The sequence below is a fragment of the Mauremys mutica genome, chromosome 6 (assembly GCF_020497125.1).
Source record: "Mauremys mutica isolate MM-2020 ecotype Southern chromosome 6, ASM2049712v1, whole genome shotgun sequence".
Classification (NCBI taxonomy): Eukaryota; Metazoa; Chordata; order Testudines; family Geoemydidae; genus Mauremys; species Mauremys mutica.
Genome location: NC_059077.1, coordinates 95824742 through 95852287, shown reverse-complemented (window position 1 = coordinate 95852287; position 27546 = coordinate 95824742). Strand labels below are relative to the sequence as shown.

At 43.5% G+C, this 27546-nt stretch overlaps 1 protein-coding gene across 1 annotated transcript in view; it reads left to right on the top strand.

The window, feature by feature from the left end:
- The window catches only part of LOC123372731 (guanine nucleotide-binding protein G(q) subunit alpha), a 209101-nt gene that overhangs the window by 136174 nt on the left and 45381 nt on the right, over positions 1–27546 (top strand). Inside the window, exons 4-5 of the mRNA XM_045021101.1 lie at positions 23098–23226; positions 24931–25060. Coding sequence (XP_044877036.1) covers positions 23098–23226; positions 24931–25060 — 259 coding nt within the window. The remainder of the gene's footprint in view (positions 1–23097; positions 23227–24930; positions 25061–27546) is intronic.

Sequence of the window (27546 nt, the reverse complement as noted above, 5' to 3'; positions counted from 1 at the left end):
TCTCAGCTCTGTTGCAGCCAGATCCCCAAAAGATAGGAGCATGAGGAGGTCAATTAAATTGTTTGCTCTCTATTTTTCAGGCAGCCTTATTCATAAACTCTGGGTAAACAAAGGGTTTTATTGTCATTTAGAGTGTCTCTGTCTGGTGTGTGTATGAGAGATATTATTTGTGAAAACTTTGTTCTGGGAATTAATATGGAGATTTGTGCCTGTGAACTGCCACACTTTTTGGAAATTTGTATTTGCATTTTGTCCACAGAACATTAAGTTGGGAATAAGATGAAAATGTCCACTATTACTACTCCAGTGTAGCTCCAACCATTGTATTTGGAAAAATTGAGCCCCTTGGCTTTACCTTTGGACGTATATGAACGTGCTTCCCTGTAGAATGTTACTGGTAAACCTAACCTGTGACACAGTATGTGGGGAATAGTTATTCTGAGGTCTCCTGGGCAAGCTTTCTCTTTTCCATTGGACAAAAAAGGTCACCTGATTTCCTATGTCATAGCAAGTCATGGCGGAGACCTGGCAGACTTAAAAGAACAAATTCTTGTTAGCTTTAGATTGACCCTTTTCCTGACAGTGGATATCTCAGCAGGTTTGTTTTGTTGCTTTGGAGATTAATTTTTGATGGTGTGGCTTGAACTGTCCCCTAGTGGTTCTAGTCATGCTTAGAAGTTATTCAGAAAATGGTAGTATACAATTCTGTATCCTTGGCAACAAGTTTCATATGCAGCCTCCCTCAAGAATTTATCACATGTTCATAAGACTTATCATTATGCTGATGAAATTCAGCTAGGTACTCCCTGCTCCATTAGCCTTACAGGTCTGTGCTTTGGAAGACTTATTGGGCTCTTATTGCCAACTGGATTCATCACAGCTATCTCACCCCATGGTGGATAAAAATCAATTATTTTTTAATCGTTTTTTTTATTTAAATCAGATTTTTTTGATAAAATGCTTTTTGAGGAAAAAACTTATCTAAAGATAGTTTTAATTAAGATACATTATAGCTCAAAGATATCTCATCATGGAATAGGGATTATAAATTCTAATTCTATAGTATGAGACAATATATTCATGTAATGTTTAAGAAAAGTTTTGTTAATGACTTCCAATTGTTTATTAATGACTTCCATGGATTAGGGACCCAATCTTATGGGGTTCCACAGGCTTCGGTATAGATTATTTAGGTTAATCTTTCCATCTACCCAATGGGATTCAGTGCTCAGTCCATTAGTTTTGCAGTTCTCAAACTGTGGAATCGTGTCTCCAGAGGTAATATGCTGTTAACAGCAAAAATGTTTTTTTTTAATAAATAAATAATATATAGAGGTGAGAAATAACAGACCTCAACCCTATTGTCCCTCTGCAAATTTGTGTACACAAAAGCAATCCCTTACCTCTCTCTAAAAGTGCAGTTTCAGAAAGTTCAATGAATAGAAGGTTGTTGGGGGTGGACTAGATCTGGACAAGGAGAAGAAGTCTGGAGATAAATGTGAGAAGCGAGGGACATATGCTTGTTTTGTTAAAATATTATATGTTTGCTGTTGAAGAGAAAAATCCAGAATACTTAACATTTGGGGAGGGATAGCTCAGTGGTTTGAGCATTGGCCTGCTAAACCCAGGGTTGTGAATTCAATCCTCGAGGGGGCCACTTAGGGATCTGGGGCAAAATCAGTACTTGCTCCTGCTAGTGAAGGCAAGGGGCTGGACTCAATGACCTTTCAGGGTCCCTTCCAGTTCTATGAGATAGATATATCTCCATATATTATATTAAATAAAATAATTTAAATGTCTGTCTGGTGGTGTTCTCCTCCTAATACAGCATGGCAAGAAAATCCTCCCAATAGTTCACCTCCCAATGGCTTCATAAATATCTGCTTCAATTATCTTTGGTAAATGAAATAACCAAACAATCATTCATTTTCTGATATAGCTGTAAAACTAATCTGAAAAGTTTCCAATTAAATCACCATTTAAAAATATATAGTGTGTACCTTCTAAAAATGAAACCTACATCTATCTCTGAGTTGTGAAGAATATGTATTATGGTTATAACAACCAACAAGAATGCACTTTTATGTAGAAAGCCATGATTAAATCAAGTCTTCCTGACTAGTGATTTAAATCAAATCCACCCTGTCTCATCCACTACTTTGGAGACAATAAGTGTTGCAGTTCAATAGAAATCATGGCTATAAGAATGCTCTTTCTTTCTTCTTGTCCCCCTACCCTCTTAGTGCATTTTCTTGGCATAGTGTTATACAAACTCTATATACCAATTTTGGTTTGAAATTATAGAAATTCAACTTGCAGAATTGTTCCCTGGTGAAGGTGGCAGTATTTTTTTCTTAGCCTACTGGACTGTTTGATTACATGGGGAAAAAATCAGTCTATCCCAAAGATGTGGAAATATATTAATGGGTTCTTATTTTTTTTAAGTAGCAATGACTAAGGCTACATTTTAGTCATGGGTCTTTTTAGTAAAAGTCATGGACAGGTCACGGGCCATAAACAAAAACTCACAGGTCTGTGACCTGTCCATGACTTTTACTAAAAATACCTACCATGACTAAAATTTGGGTGGAGGGGGTGTGCTCTGGGGATGTGTGGTCTGGGGGTGCCATGGGTGCTGGGGGGAGTGGGCCGAGGTGACCCGTGACCCCCTCTGGTGCTGAGGGAGAGGGAGCCGGGCCGCAACATGTGGCGGGAACCCCCCAGTTACTTGGGATGGCGGGGGGGCTCACAGTGCTCAGCCTGGGACCCCTGCTGGTACTGGGGGAGGGAGGGTTGATGGGGGTCCTTACCCGACTCCCCATCCCTGCAGCTTCTAAGCAGCAGCGGCAGGAGCCAGGGCAGGGGCTCCTCCGCTGCTCCCGCCACAAGCACCGGTTGCCGCAGCTCCCGTTGGCCGGGAACCGCAGCTAATGGGAGCTGCAGGAGCAGGGCCTGCAGGCGCCAGTAGCGCGCAGCATGCAGACACCCCTCCACACTCCAGGTAATCGCCCCACCAAACCCTAACCCCCCTCTCACACACCCAAACCGCTGCTGCTGGCTGCTGCAGAAGTCATGGAGGTCATGGAAAGTCACGGAATCCATGACTTCCATGACAGACTCGCAGACTTAGCAATGACCCTTGAAATAATTCAAGACACTTAACATCCAAACTAGACTCAAATTAGTTTTGGTCTGCTCTGTTTTCAGAAGGTGATCTAATGCACATAGCTTTTAACTTTGGTTATGAAGATTATAGGGACAACAAAGAGAGTATTCATGTAAATAAGGAGGGATTTTAGCTGGCAAGGACAAACATGACATCTTTCTGGGACTTAGAGAGGACAGAGTGAGGCATGCAGCTCAAACTATGAGACCAAAAAACAGGTGTTTTTGTATATGACATAGTTTCTCAAATGCATTCATTGTGTGTACCACATCTTCATAGAGCACCCTGCACAATAGGACCCTGGCTTCTGAGTGCTACCCAAATACAAACAATAAATATCAATTCTAACATACTTCCCCTCTCAGTCATGAACACGTGGGGTCACCTTCCCTCACATATGTGATCATACCACATTCTTCTGGCACTTGCTTACATGGTAAAGTAATAGGAGTAAAGTTAGTTTGCATTTTAGCCATTTTTAATGATGATGTTTGTCCTTTTTGGAAAAGATTTAATAATTCTGCCCAGTTTTGTTCATTTCATTTCCTTTCCCATCAATTCTGTTCCTCTCTTTCCCTGCACCATCGCCCCCATCCCCATCCTTGCGCATGCTTCCCTCCCACCTGGTCTCTTTCTTCTCCTGTCCATGCTTCTCTATTGCCTGGTACTCCTCTCCCCTCAAAAAAGTTGCCCTGACACTTGCGTCCTTTCTCCCACATTCCCTTGGACATATGATCTTGTTGCCCAGTCACCTAACCCCCTTTCTCTGTTGCGCTTGGACATGTTGCCCACCTGTCCTGTCCCCTGTTAGCCTTCAGTTGTAAACAGTCTTCCACCAACTGCAGTTTCCTTGAAAGCTACTAACTCAGAGAATAGGTCATGTTTCCTGACTCTTCCTTCACGGCAGCAGTCAGTAGTAGAGGCAGCTAGGCTGGCTCCTCCGCCATGTATCCATGTTCCATGGGCACAAGGAGAAAGACAGGCCAGTTCCCCAGGGACTGCTAGCAAGTGCTCTGCATACACCACTGGTTGACCAACCACAATTTGGAAACTGTTGCTATATATAAATCTCAATATTCTGTTGCTTTATTTAAGCAAGTGTATTATTTTACTTTTGTTTTATGATTTCTTCTCTCTAATTCTATTGTGTGTCAAAAATCTCTCTTTTTTTAGTTAACACAACTAGAAATTAATCTTGGATACTGTTAGCTGAGAACAGGCACTGATGGGTGCCTTGGAGAGTAACTAAACTTTGGGGAAATGTATCAGAACTGAATTAGGTATTGGTTACAAGGTAAAGATGAAGGAGATTGTGCTCACCTTCCTGAAGAGCAGCACACAGAGGTTGGTCAGAAATAGGGTTGCCAGCTGTCTAATCGCACAAACCCAAACACCCTTGTCCCAAAGCCATGCCACTTCCCCGCCCCTTTTCTGAGGCCCCACCCCCACTCACTCCAGTCCCCCTTCCTCCGTCTTTCATTTTCCCCCACCCTCACTTGCTTTCACTGGGCTGGGACAGGAGGTTATGGTGCAGGCTCTGGGCTGGGGGGAGTGAAGGGTTTGGAATGTGGGAGGGGCTCTGGGCTGAGTCTGGGGCAGGGTGTTGGGGTGTGGGAGAGGGTTCGAGGTACAGGCTCCAGGAGGGAATTTGGTTGTGAGAGGGAGCTGGTGCAGGAAGGGGTTTGGGGTGCAGGCTCTGGATGGGTGGCACTTACCTCAGGCAGCTCCCAGAAGCAACCGCATGTCTAGCAGCAGCTCCTAGGCTCACAGGCAGCTCTGCAGGCTGCACCTGCCTGCCAGCACTGCCCTCGGAGCTCCGATTGGCCGCGGTTCCCCGTTCCCAGCCAATGGGAGCTGTGGAGTCAGCGCTCGGGGTGGGGGCAGCGCATAGACAGTCCCTGGCTGCGCCTCCTCCTAGGAGCCACTGCCAGACATGCCAGCTGCTTCCGGGAGCAGCATGGAGCCAGGACAGATTTGGAGCTTGCCTTAGCCCTGCTGCACCACCGTACTTTTAGCGGCCTAAAATCTCCCGGATTAGTGTCAGTAGCCTCCAGGAGGTAGAGCCCGATAACAGGAGACTCCTGGCCAAACCAGGAGGGTTGGCAACCCTCATCAAAACCATTGTGGTTTTATTCCAAAGTTTAAGAATGTTGGTGTCACGTTCAACCATGCCATCTTTACAGAAAACCATGTCAGAAAATATAAAAACAGTTAGGTTGGCATTACCCCACTTAGGTTGTACCACTAGGCAAGTACAGTAGTACTTTTGGAGTACTGTGCATTTCAAAGGTATCACTAACAGCATTATGGCTCTGTAGCCTTTCAGTGTAAGTCGTTTCAGAATTGGGACTTAAGTGCTCGCTTTTACTTAAAAAAGCCACCCCTTTCTAACACTGACCAGAAAACAGCAGGTGCCTTTCTGTTCCTTGTCAGCGTGCAGATCCCAAATATGCTATGATGCAGTAGCTGTTTTTTCCTGACGTCAGAAGAGAGGTATTGCCAGGAGCTTGTTACACACATTACCTTGCTAATGCACCTTGTGCCTATCACTATAGCAACTCCACTGAAAATTACCTCAGCAGACACTCAAATTCATTTCTAGAAAACAAATTGCAGCTATAATTAACTTTTTAAACTTGATATGTAAAATAAATTTACTCAGACCTATGTGATCGTATTTTAAAGTAACGGTATGCAATTTGCCATTTTGTCTCTTTTGTTACATGCTTAGCTGAATAAGTGCAATATGGTAAGAGGCCTTAACTACAGTATATTTAATCCAAATAAAACAAGTCTCAAGAAATGATAAAAATACACTCACAGTGCCATATAGTTTTGACCTAAATTGTGTAGACAGTTGCAGCTACTGCTAGCTGTGCGCTGTGCTACTTCTCTGAGGTAGCTATGGGTTTTCTGGCTTTGCACTGGGCCTAATGCCACTTGCCAGGAAATTCCAAATATAAAGGTCATTATTACTGTTATTAATTAATTTCTCAATTTACATCTGTTTTAGAAGCGCAGCAGTCATCAAGACTTTTTTTTTTAAGGGAAAGGTCCAGTATTTGAAAACAACTTCTTACAATACAGCCACAAAATGTGTGTGTGCAGCAGTTTGTAGTGCACAGAAAACAGGTAATTGCATTGCAGAAGCTCATTCCAGAGTTTTGTGCACGCATGCCTTTGGATGGACTTGCAAATTTTGCAATGCCATTTAGGAGGCTTCTTTGAAAATTTAGCACAGAGAGCCAAGAGGTGAAACAAGTATCCAGGCATGTACAATTTGCTTACAGTAATTGTCTTTTCCTAGCATTTAGGCCCTTATTTTCAGCACCTTGCTCATGTTTTTATATGCTTTACATTGAGTTCCTGCTGGATTGGGGTTTAAGGCCCTAATTCAGCAAGGTATTTGAGCACACAGTATTCCCATTAGGACTAAATTAGACATGTGCTTAAGTACCTGGCAGAATTAGGTCCTTGCAGGACCAGTGCAATAACAAAAAGGAACAAAGAACTGAATTATTCCAGGCTATTTGGGACCCTGGAAACTGCTTATTTAAAATAGCCTGGATTTGCCGACTTTCAGAGCATTCAGTGTGGCCCATTTGTTTTACTCGGCCTCAGAGCAGTGTTAGGGTGTCTGAAGTACTGGCTAATGTATTGGAACGGGCTATTTGTATTTAGAATTGTTGCTTGATAGAAGAGGGAAGATGACTGAAATTTGTATTTAGTTTTGTAATTTTAAATATTCATCAGAGTTCCCCCAGCCTGCGTATGCAGTGTTGCCAATCTGAAATTTTATTTTGAGCTTCATGCTATTTCATGTATTTTTAACATCCCAGCTCCTGGAGGCAGATGATTACATGAGAAATCTCAGCTTTCATTTAAAAAATACAGTAAGCTTACAACCTTCATAGCTATTGAGGAAAGTTTAAAGCAGGGGTTCTCAAACTGGGGGTCAGACCTCTCAAGGGGTCGCGAGCTATCAGCCTCCACCCCAAACCCCGCTTTGCATCCAGCATTTGTAATGGTGTTAAATATATAAGAAAAGTGTTTTTAATTTATAAGGGGGGGGTCGCACTCAGAGGCTTGCTATGTGAAAGGGGTCACCAGTACAAAAGTTTGAGAACCACTGGTTTAAAGATATGATTCAAGCACACCCTGAAGTTTCAAAAAGCAGAGAGCAAATAGAAAAAACAAACAAACCACAAATGTTATATTTTTGCAAATGTCATGATTTTAAAGAAAATCTCTTGATGATTTGGGGCCTGTCTTGTGATTTTCGAATGTTTGAGATTGGCAGTACTGTTACTGATGTTTCTTGTTATTCTAAATCAAAGATTATAAATGAAATAAATTCGGAATGTTCTATAGGTTTACAACAGTTATAACAACAGTCAGATTTGAAAACTACATGTTGGGATTTACTTTTTAACATAGTGCAATCATATCTTTTTTTTTATGTGAATTTTCATAATCTCACATTTCACTTACACAGCCCCCCATAACATTTAAAAATACTCAGTCCAACGACAAAGTACTAAATGATTCTGAGTTAAGAGAATCAGACCATCATCTTTAAACAAGTCTTGGGAATATGGAAAAAAAGGGAAAGTCAGTTATGTAATGTTAAAACAGTGGTGGTTCTTCGAGTGATTGCTCCTGTGTATTCCACAGTAGGTGTGCGTGCTCGCCACGTGCACTGGTGCTGGAAGTTTTTCCCTTAGCAGTGCCTGTAAGGAGGGAGCACCGCTGTGACCCCTGGAGTGGCGCCTCTATATCGCGCTATAAGGGGAGCCGCGCACTCCCCCCACCCTCAGTTCCTTCTTGCCGCCAGTGAAGGTAGTCTGAACTTCATGCTCCAGCCTTGCTGCAGCTTCTCTAGTTAGCCTTAGTAGTACAGTTGTTCCAATAGTTGAATAGTTTTTCAAGTTAGCTGACTGGGCTTGGGGCATGCCCCATGCCCCAGGCTTCAAGTCGTGCGACTCCTGTCACAGTTATATGCAAGAAGTGACCTGCATACTCAGTGTCTCCGCTGCTTGGGCGAAACTCACATAAGCGAGTGCGGCAGGATCTGTAGATCATTTAAGCTGCGGACTAAGAAGGAGAGGGACATTAGGCTTCACGCTCTCCTAATGGAATCAATGCTGGCCCTGGCACCACCACGCCGAACGGACTCTGTGCCCGGCACCGCGTCCTTGGTGCTGAGTGAAGTCCCCTCCACTAGCCGGCACCACTCCCCCTCCAAGAAACAAGGGAAGACTCAGCAGCGCCGAGAGAAGGAAAGGGGTGAGGCTGGACCCGAGCTGGGCAGCCTGCGATACCCTGTGGGACCCAGGCCTCTGACTCGCATTGAGCAAAGCAGCCCGGTCCCATCCGCATGTGCCTCCCCTGTGGTGAGGATGCCATCAACACGGGAGGCTATACAGGCCGTGCGTGACATCCTAACCCTCCCAGTACCCGGGGCACCGCCCGAGATGGGCCCCCGATCTTGAGGGAAGCTGCCACTGGGGGCACAACAGACCTCCCCAACATGGCACAGGCCCTGCTCCGAGGACCGCTCGCTGCCTCGTTCGACGCGGTCTTCCCACAGCTCACGCCAGCCCTCTACCCCACTCAGGCTGACCGGCTCGCCACCTGCACAGGAACCTCAGGGCTCCTCCACACCTCGCGACTGGGGACACAGGCACCGGGACAGGCGCCGTCAACACTCTTCCTTGCGTTGCAGCTACCGTAGCCGATCCCGATGCTATTGACATCGACGCTCTGACTTAGTTCCCGCTCTACCAGACATTGCACGCGGGACTCCTCTCGCGGTCTGCCGGCACCAGCGCGTCGTAGCTTCAGCCGCTGGGGCGAGTACAGGAGCAGCACCTCAGACGGGTACCGATCCTTGTTGTCGAGGTCCCAGTCACGCGGAAGGCACCGTCGCTCTCACCACTCCTACGGTACCGTATGGTCGACGGTGACCTCAGTATCGGCACCCAGCCACCTGTGTCCAAGTCGTGCGGCTCAGCAACCACAAACTGCACCGCCCGGCCCCCGAGTCGGTCAGTGGCATGGCACACCATGGCAGGGGCAGTGGTGTCAATGGGCACCATGGCTGCAGATGCCCACCCAGGTGAGATCTCGCTCAGTGGCCGGAGCATCCCAGGCTCCTTCGGCCTCTCCTCCTCGGTAGAGGGAAAAGTCAACAGGTCTCGAGCCGACGGCACCGCACCCGGACTCTGACCTGGGCATCGACCCACAGGTATCGACCAACGCCCTATGCACCGTGCCAGTCCCCTCACCAGCACCGGAGGAGGCCATAACGGCACTGCCACCTGTCCCACAGGAGGACTCTAAGGCTCACCAGGAGCTCCTTAAGTGGGTGGCGTCCAATCTCCAGCTCCGGGCTGAGGAGATGGAGGAGCCATCTGACTCTCTTTTTTCTTGTGCTCTCATCCTCGTCACTGGGCTGGGTGCCCTGCCTCTCCACCAGGGGGCAGCCAATATCTCAACTACACTGTGGCAAACCCCAGCTTCCTTGGCCCCCATCTCCAAGAAAGCGGAGAGGAAATACTTCGTGCCGGCTAAGGACCATGAGTACCTGTATTCCCACCCGGCACCTAACTCCCTGGTGGTGGAATCAGTGAACCACTGGGAATGTCACGGTCAACCCGCGCCCACCCCCGAAGACAAGGATGCCAGGAGACTGGATACGTTTGGTAGGAAGGTTTATTTCTCAGCGAATTTCCAGCTCCTGTTGGCCAACCATCAAGCGCTACTGAGCTGGTATGACTTTAACCTATGGGGGTCCCTACCAAAATTTGAACCTCTCTTCCCAGAGCAGGACAAAAAGGAGTTCAGGGCTCTGGTAGAGGAAGGAGCGGCAGCGGCTAAAGCAGCCCTCCAGGAGGCGTCGGACGCGACCGACACAGCAGCCCGCTCAATAGCCTCCGCCATATCTATGCGCAGGGCATTGTGGCTTCTCCTGTACGGACTGTCTGCAGAGTCCCAGTCCTTGATACAGGACCTTCCCTTCAACAGGAAAGCGTTGTTCGCAGACCAAACTGATGTCCGCCTGCATGGGATGAAAGATTCCCGCACCACCCTGCAAACCTTGGGCCTGTACGTCCCTCCAGCGAAGGACAAGCCCAGGCCGCAGGCTTCGGCTCCCCCTGCTAAGTGCAGATACGAGCCCCCGCCCAAGAGACCGAGGGAACAGAGGCATAGGTCCCAATGTCAGTCCCGCTCGGCCCCACAGTCAGGCCTCTCGAAGGGCAAAAGGCAGGGAAAGAGGCGGTTTTGACTCTTTGTGGGGGGCCACCGGGCCTGTTGCCAAGGAAGCCCCCCAGTTAATAAAGTTTGTGTTCTGCAACCATTTATCTGCCTTCCGTGTGGAGTGGTTCCGTATAATGTCAGACCAGTGGGTCCTCAACACTATCTCCAAGGGCTGCATGTGGCAGTTCACCTCACACACACCCCACCATCCCCTGCCTCAGGTGAGTCTCGGGGACCCAGAGCACGCCCGCCTCCTAGACCAGGAGATGGCATACCTCCTCCGCCTGGGGGCGGTGGAAAGAGTACCAGTAGAATTCCAGGGCAAGGGTTTCTACTCCTGGTATTTCCTGATCCCGAAGGCAAAAAGGGGGGCTCAGACCCATCCTAGACCTATGGGATCTCAACAGTTTTATGGTCCACTATAGGTTCCGGATGGTATCTCTGGCCTCTGTCGTTCCCTCCCTGGACCCAGGGGATTGGTTCACGGCCCTGGACCTCCAGGACGCGGAGGTAACACTAGGCGGGATAACACTAGGTTTAGATCCCATTGCGGCACGGGGGGGCCTAGCATATGGGAATGAACGATACAGGCCCTTTAGAAAGCAGGAGGTCATATTGTGGGAAAAGACTGAGTGGCTCTGTACCAGTGGGTGGAAGGCTGATTTGGCCGCCAACTGCACCCTGACGGAGGCGGGAGCTAGCCCTTGGGTCCTAAGGGGGTCTTTTGTGGTTGGGAAGTAATGCTCAAACTCTTTTGAAAGCTGAGATAGGTGATCATGCACCAGCTGGGAAAAAGAAGGCCCTGGCTCAGTCTCTTTCAAAATCTCTGCTAATGTTTGAAACGTCAAAAATCCCAATGTTCACTCGTCGCCCCCATAATTCTAGTTTGGCTTTGAATGCAGCCACTTTATCTGCCGACTTGAACACAGTTGTCATTCTCCCCTGAAGTGACAGATTGAGTTCGTTGAGCAGGTTGAATATGTCACACAAGTAAGCAAGTTTTATGACCCATTCTGTGTCACTGAAATGTGCTGCCCGTGGTGACTGTTTTTCTAAAAGAAATCTCTGGAGCGGCTCTCGTAACTCAAAAACTCTGGCCAGTGATCTACCTTTAGAAAGCCATCTCACTTCTATGTATAAGAGAAGACGTGTGTGCTCTGCGTCCATCTCCTCACAGAGCTGCGCGAACAGACGTGAGTTAAGGGCATGTACTTTAATGTGGCTGATAATTTTAATCACATCCTGCAAAACTTTGTTAAGTTCAGATGACATTTTTCGGCTAGCTAGCATTTCTCTATGGATGACACAGTGCGTAGACTCACATTCAGAAGCGACCTCCTTGACCCGAGTAGTGAAACCAGAAAGCCGTCCAGTCATGGCAGCTGCTCCGTCCGTGCATATAGAGATACAAAACGACCAATTCAGTTTTCCTGACATGTAATCATTGAAAGACTTGAATAGTTCTGCAGCTGTGGTGTTGGTTGGCAACAAAAGTGCACATAACATATCCTCATGCACATCCTCCTGAAAAATATATCGCACAGAAACAAGCATTGTTGCCTTGTTGTCAACATCGGTAGACTCGTCAACCTGGATTGCGTACCACGGTGACTCATTCACCCTCTCTAACAATTGTGCCTCAATATCCTCTGCTATTTCATCAATTTGTCTAGTTATGGTGCTAGCCGAAAGAGGAACACGTGCCACCTTTTGAACTACAGCCTCTCCTAAAAGTTCATGACAAATGTCCTTAGCAGCAGGCAGGATCAACTCTTCACCAATAGTAAAGGGCTTCTTAGCTTTAGCAATACGGTTAGCCACTAAGAATGATGCTTTCAGTGCAGACACATTTGATGAAGTGGTGGCCTTCAGTAATTGCTTCTGTTCTTTGTGTTCACGTTTTTTTCTTTTGAAAAACTCCAAAGGCTTGTCTTTTAATGCAGGGTGCTTGGTCTCCATGTGGCGAAGCAGTTTTGAAGGTTTCATGGCTTCGTTGGATAGCCGGTCGCCACATATTATACAAAGCGGGCGTGGAGAATGTGAGTCACCTGTTGCAATGAACCCATAATTTAAGTAGGACTCTTGGTATTTTCTTTTAAATGCAGCTTTCTTTTTGTTGGCCGTCTTAGAGTCTTCTGCTGTCTCATCATTGGGTCTTTCCCCCTTTTCAAAGAAGCTTTGCAGCGACGTTTGTTTTTTACTCATTTTGGCCAGGGTTAGCTTGTGGGCTTACCAAAACTGTGCGGGAAAGAGGCACGGACAGAAGTGGTAAATAAAATAATGGGCGGGCCACGTGCGGACTAATATAAGTGTCGGATTCTGACTTAAAGCCTGCCACCAGATGCAGCTGTACAATTGAAGTACATCAACTCACTTGCCACTATAAAGTCTGCCACCAGATGCAGCTGTACAATTGAAGTACATCAACTCACTTGCCACTATAAAGCCTGCCACCAGATGCAGCTGTACAATTGAAGTACATCAACTCACTTGCCACTATAAAGCCTGCCACCAGATGCAGCTTAATTGTCACTTGCCACTCACTGATAGGGTTCTGATATTAGTCTGCAAGCGATTGATTTATTATGGTCTCTGTGCAGTGAAACCTCTGCTAATGTAATCTGTTTTTGCAGCCGCTCCCCAGCGCTAGCATCATGGCCTCAGCTCCACCTCAGATCATCGGGCATTAGATTCTCATAAGGAGTGCAAAACTCCCTCCATCGCATGCGCAGTTTACAGTAGGGTTCGCGCTCCTATGAGAATCTAACATCTGACAGAAGGCGGAGCTCAGGCAGTAATGCGAGTGACGGGGAGCGGCTCTAAACACAGATGAAGCTTTGCTAGCTCACTCACCGCTCATGTCCTAGCCGCTCATGTCCTGCTGTGCACTCACCGCTCATGTCCTGCTGTGCGCTCGGTTCGCGGCCCGGTTCCTAACTGGCCATGGACTGGTACCGGTCCGTGGCCCGGGGGTTGGGGACCCCTGATGTAGAGGCACCACTTCAGGGGTCGCAGTGGTGCTTCCCCCGTACGGGTACTGCTAAGGGAAAAACATCCAGCACTGGTGCACGTGGCGAGCACGCACACCTACTGTGGAATACACCTGAGCAACACATCTCGAAGAACGCCAGTTACGGAACAGGTAACTGTCCTTTCCCAAACTGGGATTCGTGAACTCCTGGGGGTTCATGAAATGTTACAGGGAGTTCTCAGGAAAAAAATCCCTAATGGCAGAGCTGTCCCTAGGAAACCTGGGCAGCACAGGGCCAGCTGCACGGCGCCCCTGGACTTCTAAGATCAAAGCAAGTATATCTATCACACAGAGGAGATTTAAACTTCAAAACGCCTTATAAGAAATTGAAAGGGAGGTGGATATTTTTAAAAATTAAATAGGCAGCTAGTATTGTTCTTCATAATAATTTTAAAAACAAGTTTAAGCTTTGTTGTAATGTGTGGTGTTTGCCTGGACTGCTCAAGACCTGAATGCTTATGTAGGAGGAACAATTTGAGTTGGCTTCTTAAATACCTTCATGCTGTTTCACATCTGATAACTCCTTGATGAAACATAGGAGCCTTGTCTTATAATAGGCTTATTCAAAGTAATACAAGCTACGAAAGTGAGATCTTGGAAGAGTGTTGCCATTTTCATAATGTAATAAAAATACTGTAATGATAAATAATAATAATAAATAGTGTGTAATGAGCATGTCATTAAAAACAAATTTTATATTTCCAAGATCACTGCTTTTATAATTTACACTCAGGTAAAGGAGAAAATCCCTGGAAATATTCACTTTTAGGAGGGGGTTCGTGAGACTTGATATTTTAGGTGAAAGGGGTTCACAGATTGTTAAAGTTTGGGAACCACTGTGTTAAAATAATATAAAACTATACTGTTGTTATACAATTAATTAAAATGATAGTTATATTGATAATGATTATTTATTGTAATGACACTCAGTAGTGTTCTAGGCACTTCCCAATACAAATAAAAATACATGATTTCTCCTCAAAGAGCTTACAGACATTTCACACATGATGCAGAGAGGGGTTAACAAAAAATAGGTACAGGTAAGGAAAAAAGGATCATGTCAACTTCAGTAATGCCATGTGCCTACTCACCAAAGGTGGTGCACAGCTTGATGGAATATATTTTCATTGTGTTTTAAATAGGTTAATTAATAAACAAAATAAGTAGATGACTTAATTTATTGCAGATGTTTTCAGACTGTGGGCCATGCCCCACTATGGGGGTGTGAAGGAACGTTCCGGGGGCAAGGAGGGGGCGAGTGGCAACACCAGGTGGCTTGGGCCAGCCCCGTGTGGTAGGGCTCGGGGAGGGAGCACCACCTCACCCCGACTCACCTCAGTGGCCCACCCAGCCTGTGGGCCAGTGTCAACATCTGCCGCAGCCCTGCCAATTTCCGCTCCTGGCAACCTCCAGACCCAGTGCTGGCTCTTCCCCTAGAGACTGTCACATGCGCTTTCCCTGACCCTGAAAACCCAAGAAGAGGAGGGGCAAATATAATGTCTATTTTTGTCTGGGTTGGGGGGGGGGGCAGGCACAACCAAAAACTGTAATTCAGAGCGGAGAACCACTGGTTCATTGCATTGGAGAAGACATGGGTCTTCAGGAGGGATTTAAAAAGGAAATGGCACTCACTGTACAGAACAGCACAGGAAGAAAATTCTATGTTTTACAGTTGGAGGCAGACCTCCTGTTTCAGGATCTGTGGAAAGATACATGTGAGCTTCCTCAAAGTAATGCAGAAGAGGATGTTGTCATAATATTTCATGAAACAGGAAGTGCAGCTGATCATTAACGAAAGAATGAAAGTGGTTGTACCCAACGTGTGGTCAAGTGCAGAAAGTAAACAAAAATATTTTTCTTCTTCCAACGCTGGTCCCTGTGTGTATTCCACTATGGGTGTGCACATGTGCTCCATACACCCAGCACTGGAGAATTCTTGAAAGCATGTGCCCCTGCCTTCCTCATATTTCCAACCAAAGGTACAAGGGGGAAACTGGACCCCAGCTGCCTCTCCAGTTCTTACCACATGGTCTGAATTGGAACCTCCAGTGTCCAGAGTTTTCCTTCAATTTCTTCAATCTGTAAAATACTACAGAAATTGTCTTAGTGCCTTTTTGTATATAGTTCTCTATAGATAGTAAGGGTTTATTAGTTTTTATAGCTTTTAGCAGAGTTTTTTTTAGTTAGATAGATTCCTTGCTTTGGGGAACTCCCCTTCCCCTGTACCCCATTATGGGTATTGGACTATGCCCAGAACTCCGGGCTTCAAAAGCTGTGTCCTGCCCCCCACTCCTTCTCAGTCAGCGACCACCACGGGTGCTGTTTGTACTGTCATAGGGAGGCACACGTCACAGCTAGGTGTAACATCTGCCACTCTTTCCCTCACCGTACCTGTGAGGAAAAAGGAACTTTGGCTTAGAAAACACCTCATGGGAGAAGGCCATGTCTGACCCAGGCCAAGGAGCCCCCTGTACATCTGCCTGAATCGACATGGAGCATGCCTCTCACCATTAGGTCAGCCTCTGTTGCAGGGAAATCCATACCCACAGCTCCCTCCTCCCCCAGTCGGGGTCTTGTTGGGGAGGCAGAGAATGCTTGCACAAGCATAAGAGCAGGTCTCCCCCTAAGTCTGCTTCAAAGACATCCAGCACAGCTCTGCTCATTCAACCCCTAAGGATTTAGTACTTCCTAAGTCTGAAGGCCACAGCTGTAAATCCCATAAAGCCCAGGGGGTCTACTGGTACCAGACCCCCTACCAGTGGCATCTTCTCCACTGGTACCCTCCAAGTCAAAAAGTCAATATCTGTCAGTTCTGACACAATCAGAGCTTCTGCCACCAGTGGGTACCCTTCAGTCTAATACTTCAGCTACATGGAATCTCCCAGTCCGTCCTCCAACCCCTTCAACATGACTGCTTCAAAATCTTTATGCCAACCAGGGAATTTCCATTATTTATTATTATTTATTTATTTGTATTACTATAGCACTTAGAAGACATGACAACGAAAATCCCCCACTGTCCTTTTAAGATAGTTTCCAGAGACACAAAAGGGATCCTGGGCCAAGGATCTGGACCATCTAACAAAGTGCCTTTACATCATTGTCCCTTTAAAACCCATGCAGGTGCACACTATTACATAACTTATTTAAACTCCCACTATGCCAATTGCATACCACAACTGAGGTTTTTAAAGTGTTCCACCGCAAATTGATTATGCTTCTTAGAGGTTGGTTCTCCAAAAATTCCTCCTCCTCATGAGCTGTTTCTGTATTTGGGAATGTAGTGAATATAATGCTCTCTTTGTAGACTATTTACAGCTCATTCAGTCCTATGAATGAAGATTTCCTTTCCTGAGGCCTAACAAAAAAACCAAAGCTACTTGTGTTTTGGACAACTGGTTTGTTGATTAGTTTTTAGTGTTTTAAGCTTTTGGTGGGTGTTTTTGTTTTTTGTTTTGTTTTTAAAAAATTCGTATTTCAGGAGTTCCAGTTTGTTCACTCTGTTCTCAGTATAAAAACCCAAGGGCCTGATCCAACTCTCATCAAACCCTTTGGCTTATCAACTGAAATTAGTGATTTTTTTCAATGTTTTCAGGATAGCTCTGGAGCTATATGTTAAATTTGTCTTAGATTCGCTTTTAAAAATATCTTTCTGGATTTGTAGTGTTTTCTTGCATTGCAAATTTATTTTCACTTTCAGCTCTTATGACTAAAACACAAAGAGGACAATCTGATAATTGCTCTAGCTGCCTCCCAGACCTAACAGATTAATTCTTGTTTGTTTTTATCCTTGTGTTCTACTTTAAAGCAAAAGTGTTTTGTTTCCATCATTGTTCATAACCATTTACTTACATTATTTTTAACAAGTGATACAAAGTAAGGGTGTCAAGCAATTAAAAATATTAATTTTGATTTTAAAAATTTGTGCAATTAATCAAGTTTATATGTGATTAATTGCACTGTTAAACAATAATAGAATACCATTTATTTAAATATATTGATTTCTGTTAAAACACAAAATACAAAGTGTACAGTGCTCACTTTATATGTATTTTTGATTGCAAGTATTTGCACTGTAAAAAACCAAGAGAAATAATATTTTTCAATTCACCTAATACAAGTACTGTAGTGCAATCTCTTTATCATGAAAGTTGAATTTACATATCTAGAACTAAGTAGAAAAAAACCCACAGTCAAAAATAAAATAATGTAAAAATGTTGAGCAGGAGATAATGCTGCCCTCTTCGTTACAATATCACGTGAAAGTGAGAACAGGCGTTCTCATGGCACTGTTGCAGCCGGCATCGCAAGATATTTACGTGCCAGATTCATATGTCCTTTCATGCTTCAACCACCATTCCAAGGGACATGCATCCATGCTGATGATGGGTTCTGCTCGATAACAATCCAAAGCAGTGTGGACCGACACATGTTAAGTTTCATTATCTGAGTCAGATGCCACCAGCAGAAGGTTTATTTTCTTTTTGGTGGTTTGGGTTCTGTAGTTTCCACATCAAAGTGTGGCTCTTTTAAGACTTCTGAAAGCATGCTCCACACATCATCCCTCTCAGATTTTGGAAGGCATTCTTAAATCTTGGTGTGAATGCTGTAGCTATCTTTAGAAATCGCACATTGGTACCTTCTTCAACATGTGCTGGATCATCATCTGAGACTTCTATAACATGAAATATATGGCAGAATGCGGGTAAAACAGATCAGGGGACATACACTTCTCCCCCAAGGAGTTCAGTCACAAATTTTAATTAACATGGTCTTTTTTTTAATGAGGGTCATCAGCACGGAACTATGTCCTCTGGAATGGTGGCCGAAGCATGAAGCTGCATATGAATATTTAGCATATCTAACATATAAATCAATGCTGGCTACAAAAGTGCCATGCAAATGCCTGTTCTCACTTTCTGGTGACATTGTAAATAAAAAGAAGGCAGCATTATCTCCTGTAAATGTAAACAAACTTGGTTGTTTTAGCCATTGGATGAACAAGAACTAGGATTGAGCGGACTTGTAGGTTCTAAAGTTTTACATTGTTTTGTTTTTGAGTGCAGTAATGTAACAAAAAAAATCTACATTTGTAAGTTGCACTTTCATGACAAAGAGATTGCACTACAGTACTTGTATGAGGCAAATTGAAAAATACAATTTTAATTTTGTTTATCATTTTTACAATGCAAATATTTATAATCAAAACCAATATATGCTTTGATTTCAGTTACAGCACAGAATACAATATATATGAAAATGGAGAAAAACATCCAAAATATTTAATAAAATTCAATTGGTATTCCAGTGTTTAACAGTGCGATTAAAACCGTGATTAATCATGATTAATTTTTTTGAGTTAATTGCATGAGTTAACTATGATTAATCAACATCCCTAATTCAAAGCAACTAGAACTACTCTATTTATTCCTTAACTAGGTTTGTCTCAAAAGATAAAAGCACCTTTAATAGTAACCACCTAAAGAAAATCTGTTCAGCATTTTCAGTATTTAGTGATATGCCTAAAAAGTAATGGAGTATAAAAAGAAGAGATGAAAAATCCATGCAGCCACAGACCCAGCATAGGTTAGAACAGCTTCAGGGTTGCTTTGACTTATTCCTGGGTGCCTGTGCATCAGGGGGTCGTTCTTGCAGCCATAAATAGCCAGATGCACAAGGACATTCCAGCAATGCCCCATTCTCCTAACCATCTACACTGGGCACATTCGTGGGTGGCCAGATCCACTTGGTTTATGGCCTTACACTAGCAAAACAGCACAAAGAGCCTATAGCACAATGGTTCAATGCCTCCAAGTTAATGAGACTAACACCAATACTGCTATTCTTATTTCATTACTATTTCATGGCCTTATGTGCTCTTTAAACCACAGCAGAGGAGAGTTCTATGTGCCAATTGCTGGCAGTCCTTACTAACAGTGAGCTTGTTGCAGTACCAGATTATTTGCCAAACTAGTGGGAGGTGCTGCCGGCTCAGATTAGATATGCTGTAGTTTACCCAGAAGGTATGGGCTTCATGCAGGAATTCTTGGTGCAATTCTACAGCCTAAATTGTGGAGGCAGTCAGGGGTTCTCAAACTGGGGGTCAGGACCACTCAGGAGGTCATAAGGTTATTACATGAGGGGTCATGAGCTGTCAACCTCCACCCCAAACCTCGCTTTGCCTCCAGCATTTATAATGGTGTTAAATATATACAAAAGTGTTTTTAATTTATAAGGGGAGGGAGGGGTCTTATAACTTACAGAGGCTTGCTGTGTGAAAGGGGTCACCAGTACAAAAGTTTGAGAGCCACTGCACTAGATGATCACAATTAAGGCTAAGATTTAGTCATAAGTATTTTTAGTAAAAGTCATGGACAGGTCACAGGCAGTCCATGACTTGTATTATATACCGCTGACTGAATCTTGGGTGCTCTTGGGGCGGAGGCGCTTCAGGGACGCCATGGGTGCTCTGAGGCAGGGGATGGCGGTGCACGGCCCGGGGAGGGGCAGTGGCGTGCGGCCTGGGGGAAGGGGAAAGCTGAGAGCGCTGCTGCTGCTGAGGGAGGGGGCGTGGTGGCCCGAGACTGCCCAGCTGCAGCAGCAGGTGCGGCTGGCTTGGGGACCACCCAAGCTGCTCAGGGCAGCCCTGGGGTCAGTCACATTGGCTGCTGCAGAAGTCACGGAGGTCCCAGAAAGTCACGGAATTCATGACTTCCATGACAGACTCGCAGCCTTAATCATAATGGTTCCTTCTGGCCAGGGTGGATTTATGATTTAAATCACTAGTCAGGAAGATTTGATTTAATCATGGTTTTCTACATAAAAGTGCATTCTTGTTGGTTGTTATAACCTTAATACATATTCTTCACAACTCAGAGATAGATGTAGGTTTCATATTTAGAAGATACACACTATAAATTTAACTGATTTATTTTGAAAACTTTTCAGATTAGTTTTACAGCTACATCAGAAAATGAATGATTGATTGGTTATTTCATTTACCAAAGGTAATTGAAGCAGATGTTTATGAAATCATTGGGAGGTGAACTATCTCCAATTCAACAGGTTAATTATTAATATTTGGAGGATTTTCTTTCCAGGCTGTATTAGGAGGAGAACATCACCAGACAGACATTTTAAATTGTTTTATTTAACTAAAACAGTAATGTTATGTATTCTGGATTTTTTTCTTCAACAGCAAACATATAATATTTTAACAAAACAAGCATATGAATTTTTGAATTTAGTTAAACATTAACGTTTTTTAAATCAGGTTTGTTTTTGTCAAATTATTTTTAACTAAAATAGGTTTAACTAAGAGTTAAATGTAATTTTTTAGGAAACAAAAACAAAAATTAAATTGACAATGTCAGCCAGGTAAACATGAGAAACTTAAAATATTGGCTTCTGCAGCTAACTCAGTCATCTTCACCTTCGTTTTCCTGTTTTTTCATAACCTGGAAAAGCAAAACAAGCTTTCCTGCTTTTTCAGGTCCCAAATGATTTCTCAATTTGGAATGAATTAGTCCAAAGGAAGAAAATATTCTTTCTACACTGGCAGAAGAAGCTACTGCTGTTAAAAGTGAGATTATCACTTCAACAGTCTCTGACTCCAAGTGCTTAAGTGACTTCCACCAGTTCATTGGTGTGACTTTCTTTAAAACATCATCAGCAAACATATATTTCTTGAATGGTTCTTATTCCCAAACTGGGTCTCTTTTACGGCCTGCTGCCATTATAGGTTTTCCCTTCTAGTGAGAGAATGGTATGGTAGATCTCAAATCAATGAAGGCTACACTCAGAAAGACCTCAAGACTTCTGGAATATGCTGCTCAAACAGTTTCACTTTTGTTTCTACTGCCTGTCCTTCCCTTCTCACATTTATCTCCAGACTTTTTCTCCTCGCCCAGATCTATTCCGCCCTCAACAATCGTCTATTCATTGAACTTTTTGAAAGTTTGCACTTTTAGAGAGAGGCAAGGGATTGGCTCTGTGTACACAAATTTGCAGAGGGACGATAGGGTTGAGGCCTGTTATTTCTCACTTCTATATATTATTTATTTAAAAACATTTTTGCTGTTAACAAGCATGTTACCTCTGGAGACGCAAATCCATAGTTTGAGAACTGCAAAACTAAGCATCTCTGATTCTCTGATCTCTAGACCAGGGGTGGGCAAACTACGGGCCATGTGCTGGATCCGGCCCCTCGGGGCTTTGGATCCAGCCCACAAGATTGCCCCCCGTGGCGCCGCGGGCCCCGCACCACTTTCAGCAGCGGCCGGCCCAACGTCCCTGTGGTCCCTGGGCCCTTGCCTCCACGCTCCGCCCCCCGCAGCTCCCATTGGCTGGGAACGGGGAACCACGGCCAGTGGGAGATTCGGGGGAGGTACCTCGAGGTGCAGCAAGGGCAGCGCATGCGGAGCCATCTGTCCTCCCTCTGCCAGGGGCCGCAGCGCTTCCTGGAGCGGTGCGGGACCAGGGACAGGGCAGGCATGCAGGGAGCCTGCCCTGGCCCCGATGCGCGCCTCTGCCACCCCGGAACTGGAACGCCTCCTGCACCCCGCCCCCCAACTCCCTGCCCTAAGCCCCCTGCCTGCACCGCACTCCCCTCCTGTACCACAACCCCCTGCCCTGAGCCCCCGCTGCACCCCACACCACTCCTGCACCCCAACTCCTGTGCACGTAAGACTCTGGCCAGTTGTATGTTTCCCAGGGAGTCTATTTGTCTTCCTAAAGTTTCCTAACCAGGCATTGATCTACATTAAGTCAATTCACCTTTGTTTTAAAGCAGTTCAGGATTTTCGGGTATGTGTATCCAGGGGCTGCTCTATGTTTTTTGCCGCCCCAAGCACGGCAGTCAGGCGGCCTTCGGCGGCATGCCTGCGGGCGGTCCGCTGGTCATGCGGATTCAGCGGCATTTCTGCGGGTGATCTGTCGGTCCTGCGCCTTTGGCACCCACCGCCAAATTGCCGCTGAAGGCACGGGACCAGCGGACCTCCCGCAGGCATGCCGCCGAAGGCTGCTTGACTGCCACCCTCACAGAGATCGGCATGCCGCCCACCACAGCTTGCCGCCCCAGGCACGCGTTTGCTGCGCTGGTGCCTGGAGCCGCCCCTGTGTGTATCTAGCTATCTGTTGTGCCTGTCTTTGTGTGTGCTCCCATATACAGATACAGTAGAAAATCATGCAAATCTATTTGAACACCTCTTTCTATACATTAGGTAATTAATATCTACATTTGTATATAGAATTACACAATTTTAACTCTCTGATATTTTTTTGTCTTGTTTTTTAAAATGTTGAGTACTTATGTGGGTTGAATGTAGGAATTCCTTAAGAGAAAGCCAAGTATAATCTGGTGAAAAGGAAAATAATAATGCCGAGACACTTGTGGTAGGGTTTCTTTGCCAACATCAGACTGTAATGGCATTTCATTAAGAGCAGGGTTCTGTAGGTGGGAAGAATGGTGAACTTCCTTGCACCCTTCTCCCCCCCCCTTTTTTTTTAACCTATACTCTATTTCTGTTACACTTCTTCCCACCCCACTCCCCCATTTCCCTTCCTCACCTGCCCTGCTCCTTTCCTCAGTGGGATTATGGTGTCACTGTCTTGCGTTCCTGTTGTTTCTCCCTGTCTGTAGCTATCTTAACGACCTGGACCGTATAGCAGAACCTGCCTATCTGCCCACCCAACAAGATGTGCTTAGAGTTCGAGTCCCAACAACAGGGATCATTGAATATCCATTCGACTTACAAAGCGTCATTTTCAGGTAGAAAACAAGAAAAAATGCTTAATACATTTCTTTTTGTTTTTATTGTATGTTAGTTATATAAAATATCACATAGTGGTAAAAAAATGTGTAAACAAAATGATTCCACACTTTAGTTATTTGTTTGATCATTTTGTTTCTTCATTATTGTACACAAGTTGTTACCAACTGACTATAAGGAATAAGTAAAGAGATCAAGAGAGGGAGAGAAAATGAACTTGTGTATAGTTTAATTCAGTTCTTATGGTCATAGTGAAATAATCTGGAATTGATTTTTTAAAAATATTTATAGCAATGTTTAATTACAAATTATATGTATTTTAACATATATAAACCAAAGTCAGTTGTGCATCCTCTTTTCCTATTTATTAGATGAAGCTCAAAGGTAAACTTAGAGGGCTTAATTTTTAATGAGTTCACATATTTGCAAGCTTACTTTTACTTCTACAAATAATTTTACACACAGTTAATTTCAAGTGCAAATGCTGTCACTTAAAAATATAAATACTTGATTGCACCTGCAAATTAAACATGTAAATAAGAGCTTTTGGGCTGATAATTAATTGTCAGTGCAAAACTTTGCCTGCAAAAGGGAGATTGAGTTGAGGCTCTTCTGGAATTCAGGATGAGAATTAACTTAAACTCTGAAAATGCTTATTTTATGTTATGTGCCCAAATTTTTTTAGCTCATGTTCATTGTTTTCAGTAGGAATACTCAATACCTTGTATGCATTTCACTACTACTCCTCCATATCTGTGTCACCAAGTGCTAAAGCTTTTAAATGAATACAGAATAATGGGGTGTTGCAATTACAAATTCAAAATGCAAAAAGAGGACATTTATGCTATCATACCAGATTTCAGTCTGTTATATGCTTGTTCCATCATATTCTTCAAGTGACTAAAGTGTAATAGGAATAGTATAATTTTTTTCTGATTGTATTTAATTATTTTTAATTGTAACACTATGTCATTTTTAAGCAGCTGATACTGAAGGAATGGATGAACACCTATCCAAACACATATAAAGGACTAACTTCTGTTCTTGGCAGAAATTGAAAAAACATTTTAGGCACTTTCAATAAAACATGTTTTTCAAATTTTATGTTGATTCTAAGTTTACTTATGTGTCATATGCTCACTTATCCCATCCAAAAGATTAAATTGTATTTCTCACTAGATCATCTGTCCCCCAATATATATTGATTTGTTATCTTTTGAAATTTATTTGCTACTTGCAAAATATATCTTGTAATTATATGGAAAAAATACAGAAACTATTTCAGTTACAATCGTTTTTCTTTGGCTACAAACTGCTTTACCATAGGCTCTGCATGCCTGTTTCTGCTAAATCTATGGGGCTGAGTCCTGCAAGCACTCCCCGAGTGATGCTCAGAATTACTTCAGTGAGATTTCAGCAGAGCACTTGAGCGGATGAAGCTCATAATTATTAAAATCTATAAGCCATGTCAGGCTTAAAAAGGAAACCAGGCAACCTGCCTCCCCCACAACACATACACTGTTGATTTTTAAATATTAATGGAATGGCTGCTAACAAAAAAAGGGATTTTTTTTTTTTTGGTTTCCACCCAAATTGTTCATTACCTACATTGCTGAATTTGATGCTCCATAAGTGGATGTACATTGATTTTTATTAGGCTTTGTTTTCCCCTGGAATTGATGTGGATTTTGTTAACCTTGCAGAATGGTGGATGTAGGAGGCCAACGATCAGAAAGAAGAAAATGGATACATTGCTTTGAAAATGTCACATCTATCATGTTTCTAGTAGCCCTTAGTGAATATGATCAAGTACTTGTGGAGTCGGACAATGAGGTAAGCACTGACTGAAAGCACTCTCTTGAGCATTGCAATTGATTGAAACCTGAGCTCCTGGTTTGGTGAACTATGGAGAGCTGTGTTTTTCACATGATTATTTGGGAATTATGTAGGGGAGCCTCGAAAGGAGTAGAACGAAAGAAATAATACTTAGTACTTACCAGTTCATCTCAAAGTAGCTAGCTGTTCTGTCAGGGTCTATGAGCAGATTGATATGTCCAGTCCAAAATGTTTTCCATGTGGCTACCAGCAGTATCATACAACTACAGGTTACAAAAGCAACAGTAATGCAGAGATCAAAAGGCTGATCTTCAAATGCTATTGTACAAACTGATCCCCTGTACGAATGATCTGTGGAGCCAAGCAGTTTTTTGCTGCAGTAGAATCTAGTTGATTACAAAGAAATTATTTATGGTAGATATTTGTGCAGCTAGAGTTTCTGATGGAGTCCTACAGGTAGGGTCTGTAAGGTTGGAGTGATTACAAGGATACTACATTTCAGACTCTCTGGAATGCAAAATGAAATGCCTCGATGATGGCATTTGCTAGCTGTTTTTGAAATTGTAAATCCAGATCCTAAAGTACTGGGAGAGGCTAACAGCTTCATTTCAATATTTCTCAGCATAGCATTTATACTGGGTTATATTTTCTCTTGCAGCTTTTACCATGAGAAATAGCAAAAAGTAGAAAATGGTGTATTACAAAACGCATTGGCAGAATTAGCTTTTTATGATTTTGACAGATAATATCAATGTTTATTTTTCAGCACTTTGTTCTATTATCTTAATTTTCAGAGTTGCAGGAAATTATGGGGTGGCTGAGAAATTAATTATTTTATTACAGTAAATGTTGAGATTAAAAAAATTAAAACTTTATAACCATTAAAACACAAATTATTAACGTCACATGTCAAAATATTAGGGCTGTCGATTAATCGCAGTTAACTCATGCGATTAACTAAAAAAAATCGCAATTAAAAAATAATAATTGCAGTTTTAATCACACTGTTAAACAATAGAATACCAATTGAAATTTATTACAGATTTTGGATGTTTTTCTACATTTTCATGTGTGTGTGTGTCTGTGTGTGTATATATAGTATTCTGTGTTGTAATTGAAATCAAAATGTATATTATTTTTTATTACAAATATTTGCACTGTAAGAATGATAAAAAGAAGAAATAGTATTTTTTTAATTCACCTCATACAAGTACACCTCTACCTCGATATAACGGAACCCAATATAACACGAATTTGGATATAACGTGGTAAAGCAGCACTCGGGGGCGGGGGCAGAGCTGTGTGCTCCGGCGGATCAAAGCAAGTTCAATATAACGTGGTTTCACCTATAACGCGGTAAGATTTTTTGGCTCCTGAAGACAGGGTTATATCGGGCTAGAGGTGTACTGTAATGTAATCTCTTTGCTGTGAAAGTGCAACTTATGAATGTAGATTTCTTGTTGTTATATAACTACACTCAAAAACAAAACAATGTAAAACTTTAGAGCCTACAAGTCCACTCAGTCCTACTTCTTCAGCCAATGACAAACAACTTTGTTTACATTTAAAGGAGATAATGCTGCCCTCTTCTTATTTACAGTGTTCTCACTTTCTGGTGACAGGCATTTGCATGGCACTTTTGTAGCCGGCATTGCAAGGCATTTATGTGCCAGATATGCTAAATATTCATATGTCCCTTCATGCTTTGGCCACCATTCCAGAGGACTTGCTTCCATGCAGATGATGCATGTTAAAAAAATAATGCGTTAATTAAATTTGTGACTGAACTCCTTGGGGGAGAAGTGTATGTCCCCTGCTCTGTTTTACCTGTATTCTGCCATATATTTCATGTTATAGCAATTTCGGATGATGACCCAGCACATGTTGTTCATTTTAAGAAAACTTTCACTGCAGATTTGACAAAACGCAAAGAAGGTACCAATGTGAGATTTCTAAAGATAGCTACAGCACTCAACCCAAGGTTTAAGAATCTGAAGTATCTTCCAAAATCTGACAGGGACGAGGTGTGGAGCATGCTTTCGGAAGTCTTAAAAGAAGAACACTTCAATGCTGAAACTACAGAATATGAGCCACCAAAAGAGCAAATCAGCTGGTGGCATCTGACTCAGATAATGAAAATGAACATGTATCGGTCCACACTTCTTTGGATTGTTACCAAGCAGAACCCGTCATCAGCATATACACATCTCCCATTAAATGGTAGTTGAAGCATGAAGGGATATATGGATCTTTAGTGCATCTGGCACATAAATTTCTTGCGGTGCAGGCTGCAACAGTGCCATGAGAACGCCTATTCTCACTTTCAGGTGACATTGTAAACAAGAAACGGGCAGCATTATCTTCTGCAAATGTAAACAGACTTGTTCATCTGAGCGACTGCCTAATAAGAAGTAGGACCGAGTGCTCTAAAATTAGGAAGTAGGACTTGCAGGTTCTAAAATTTTACATTGTTTTATTTTTGA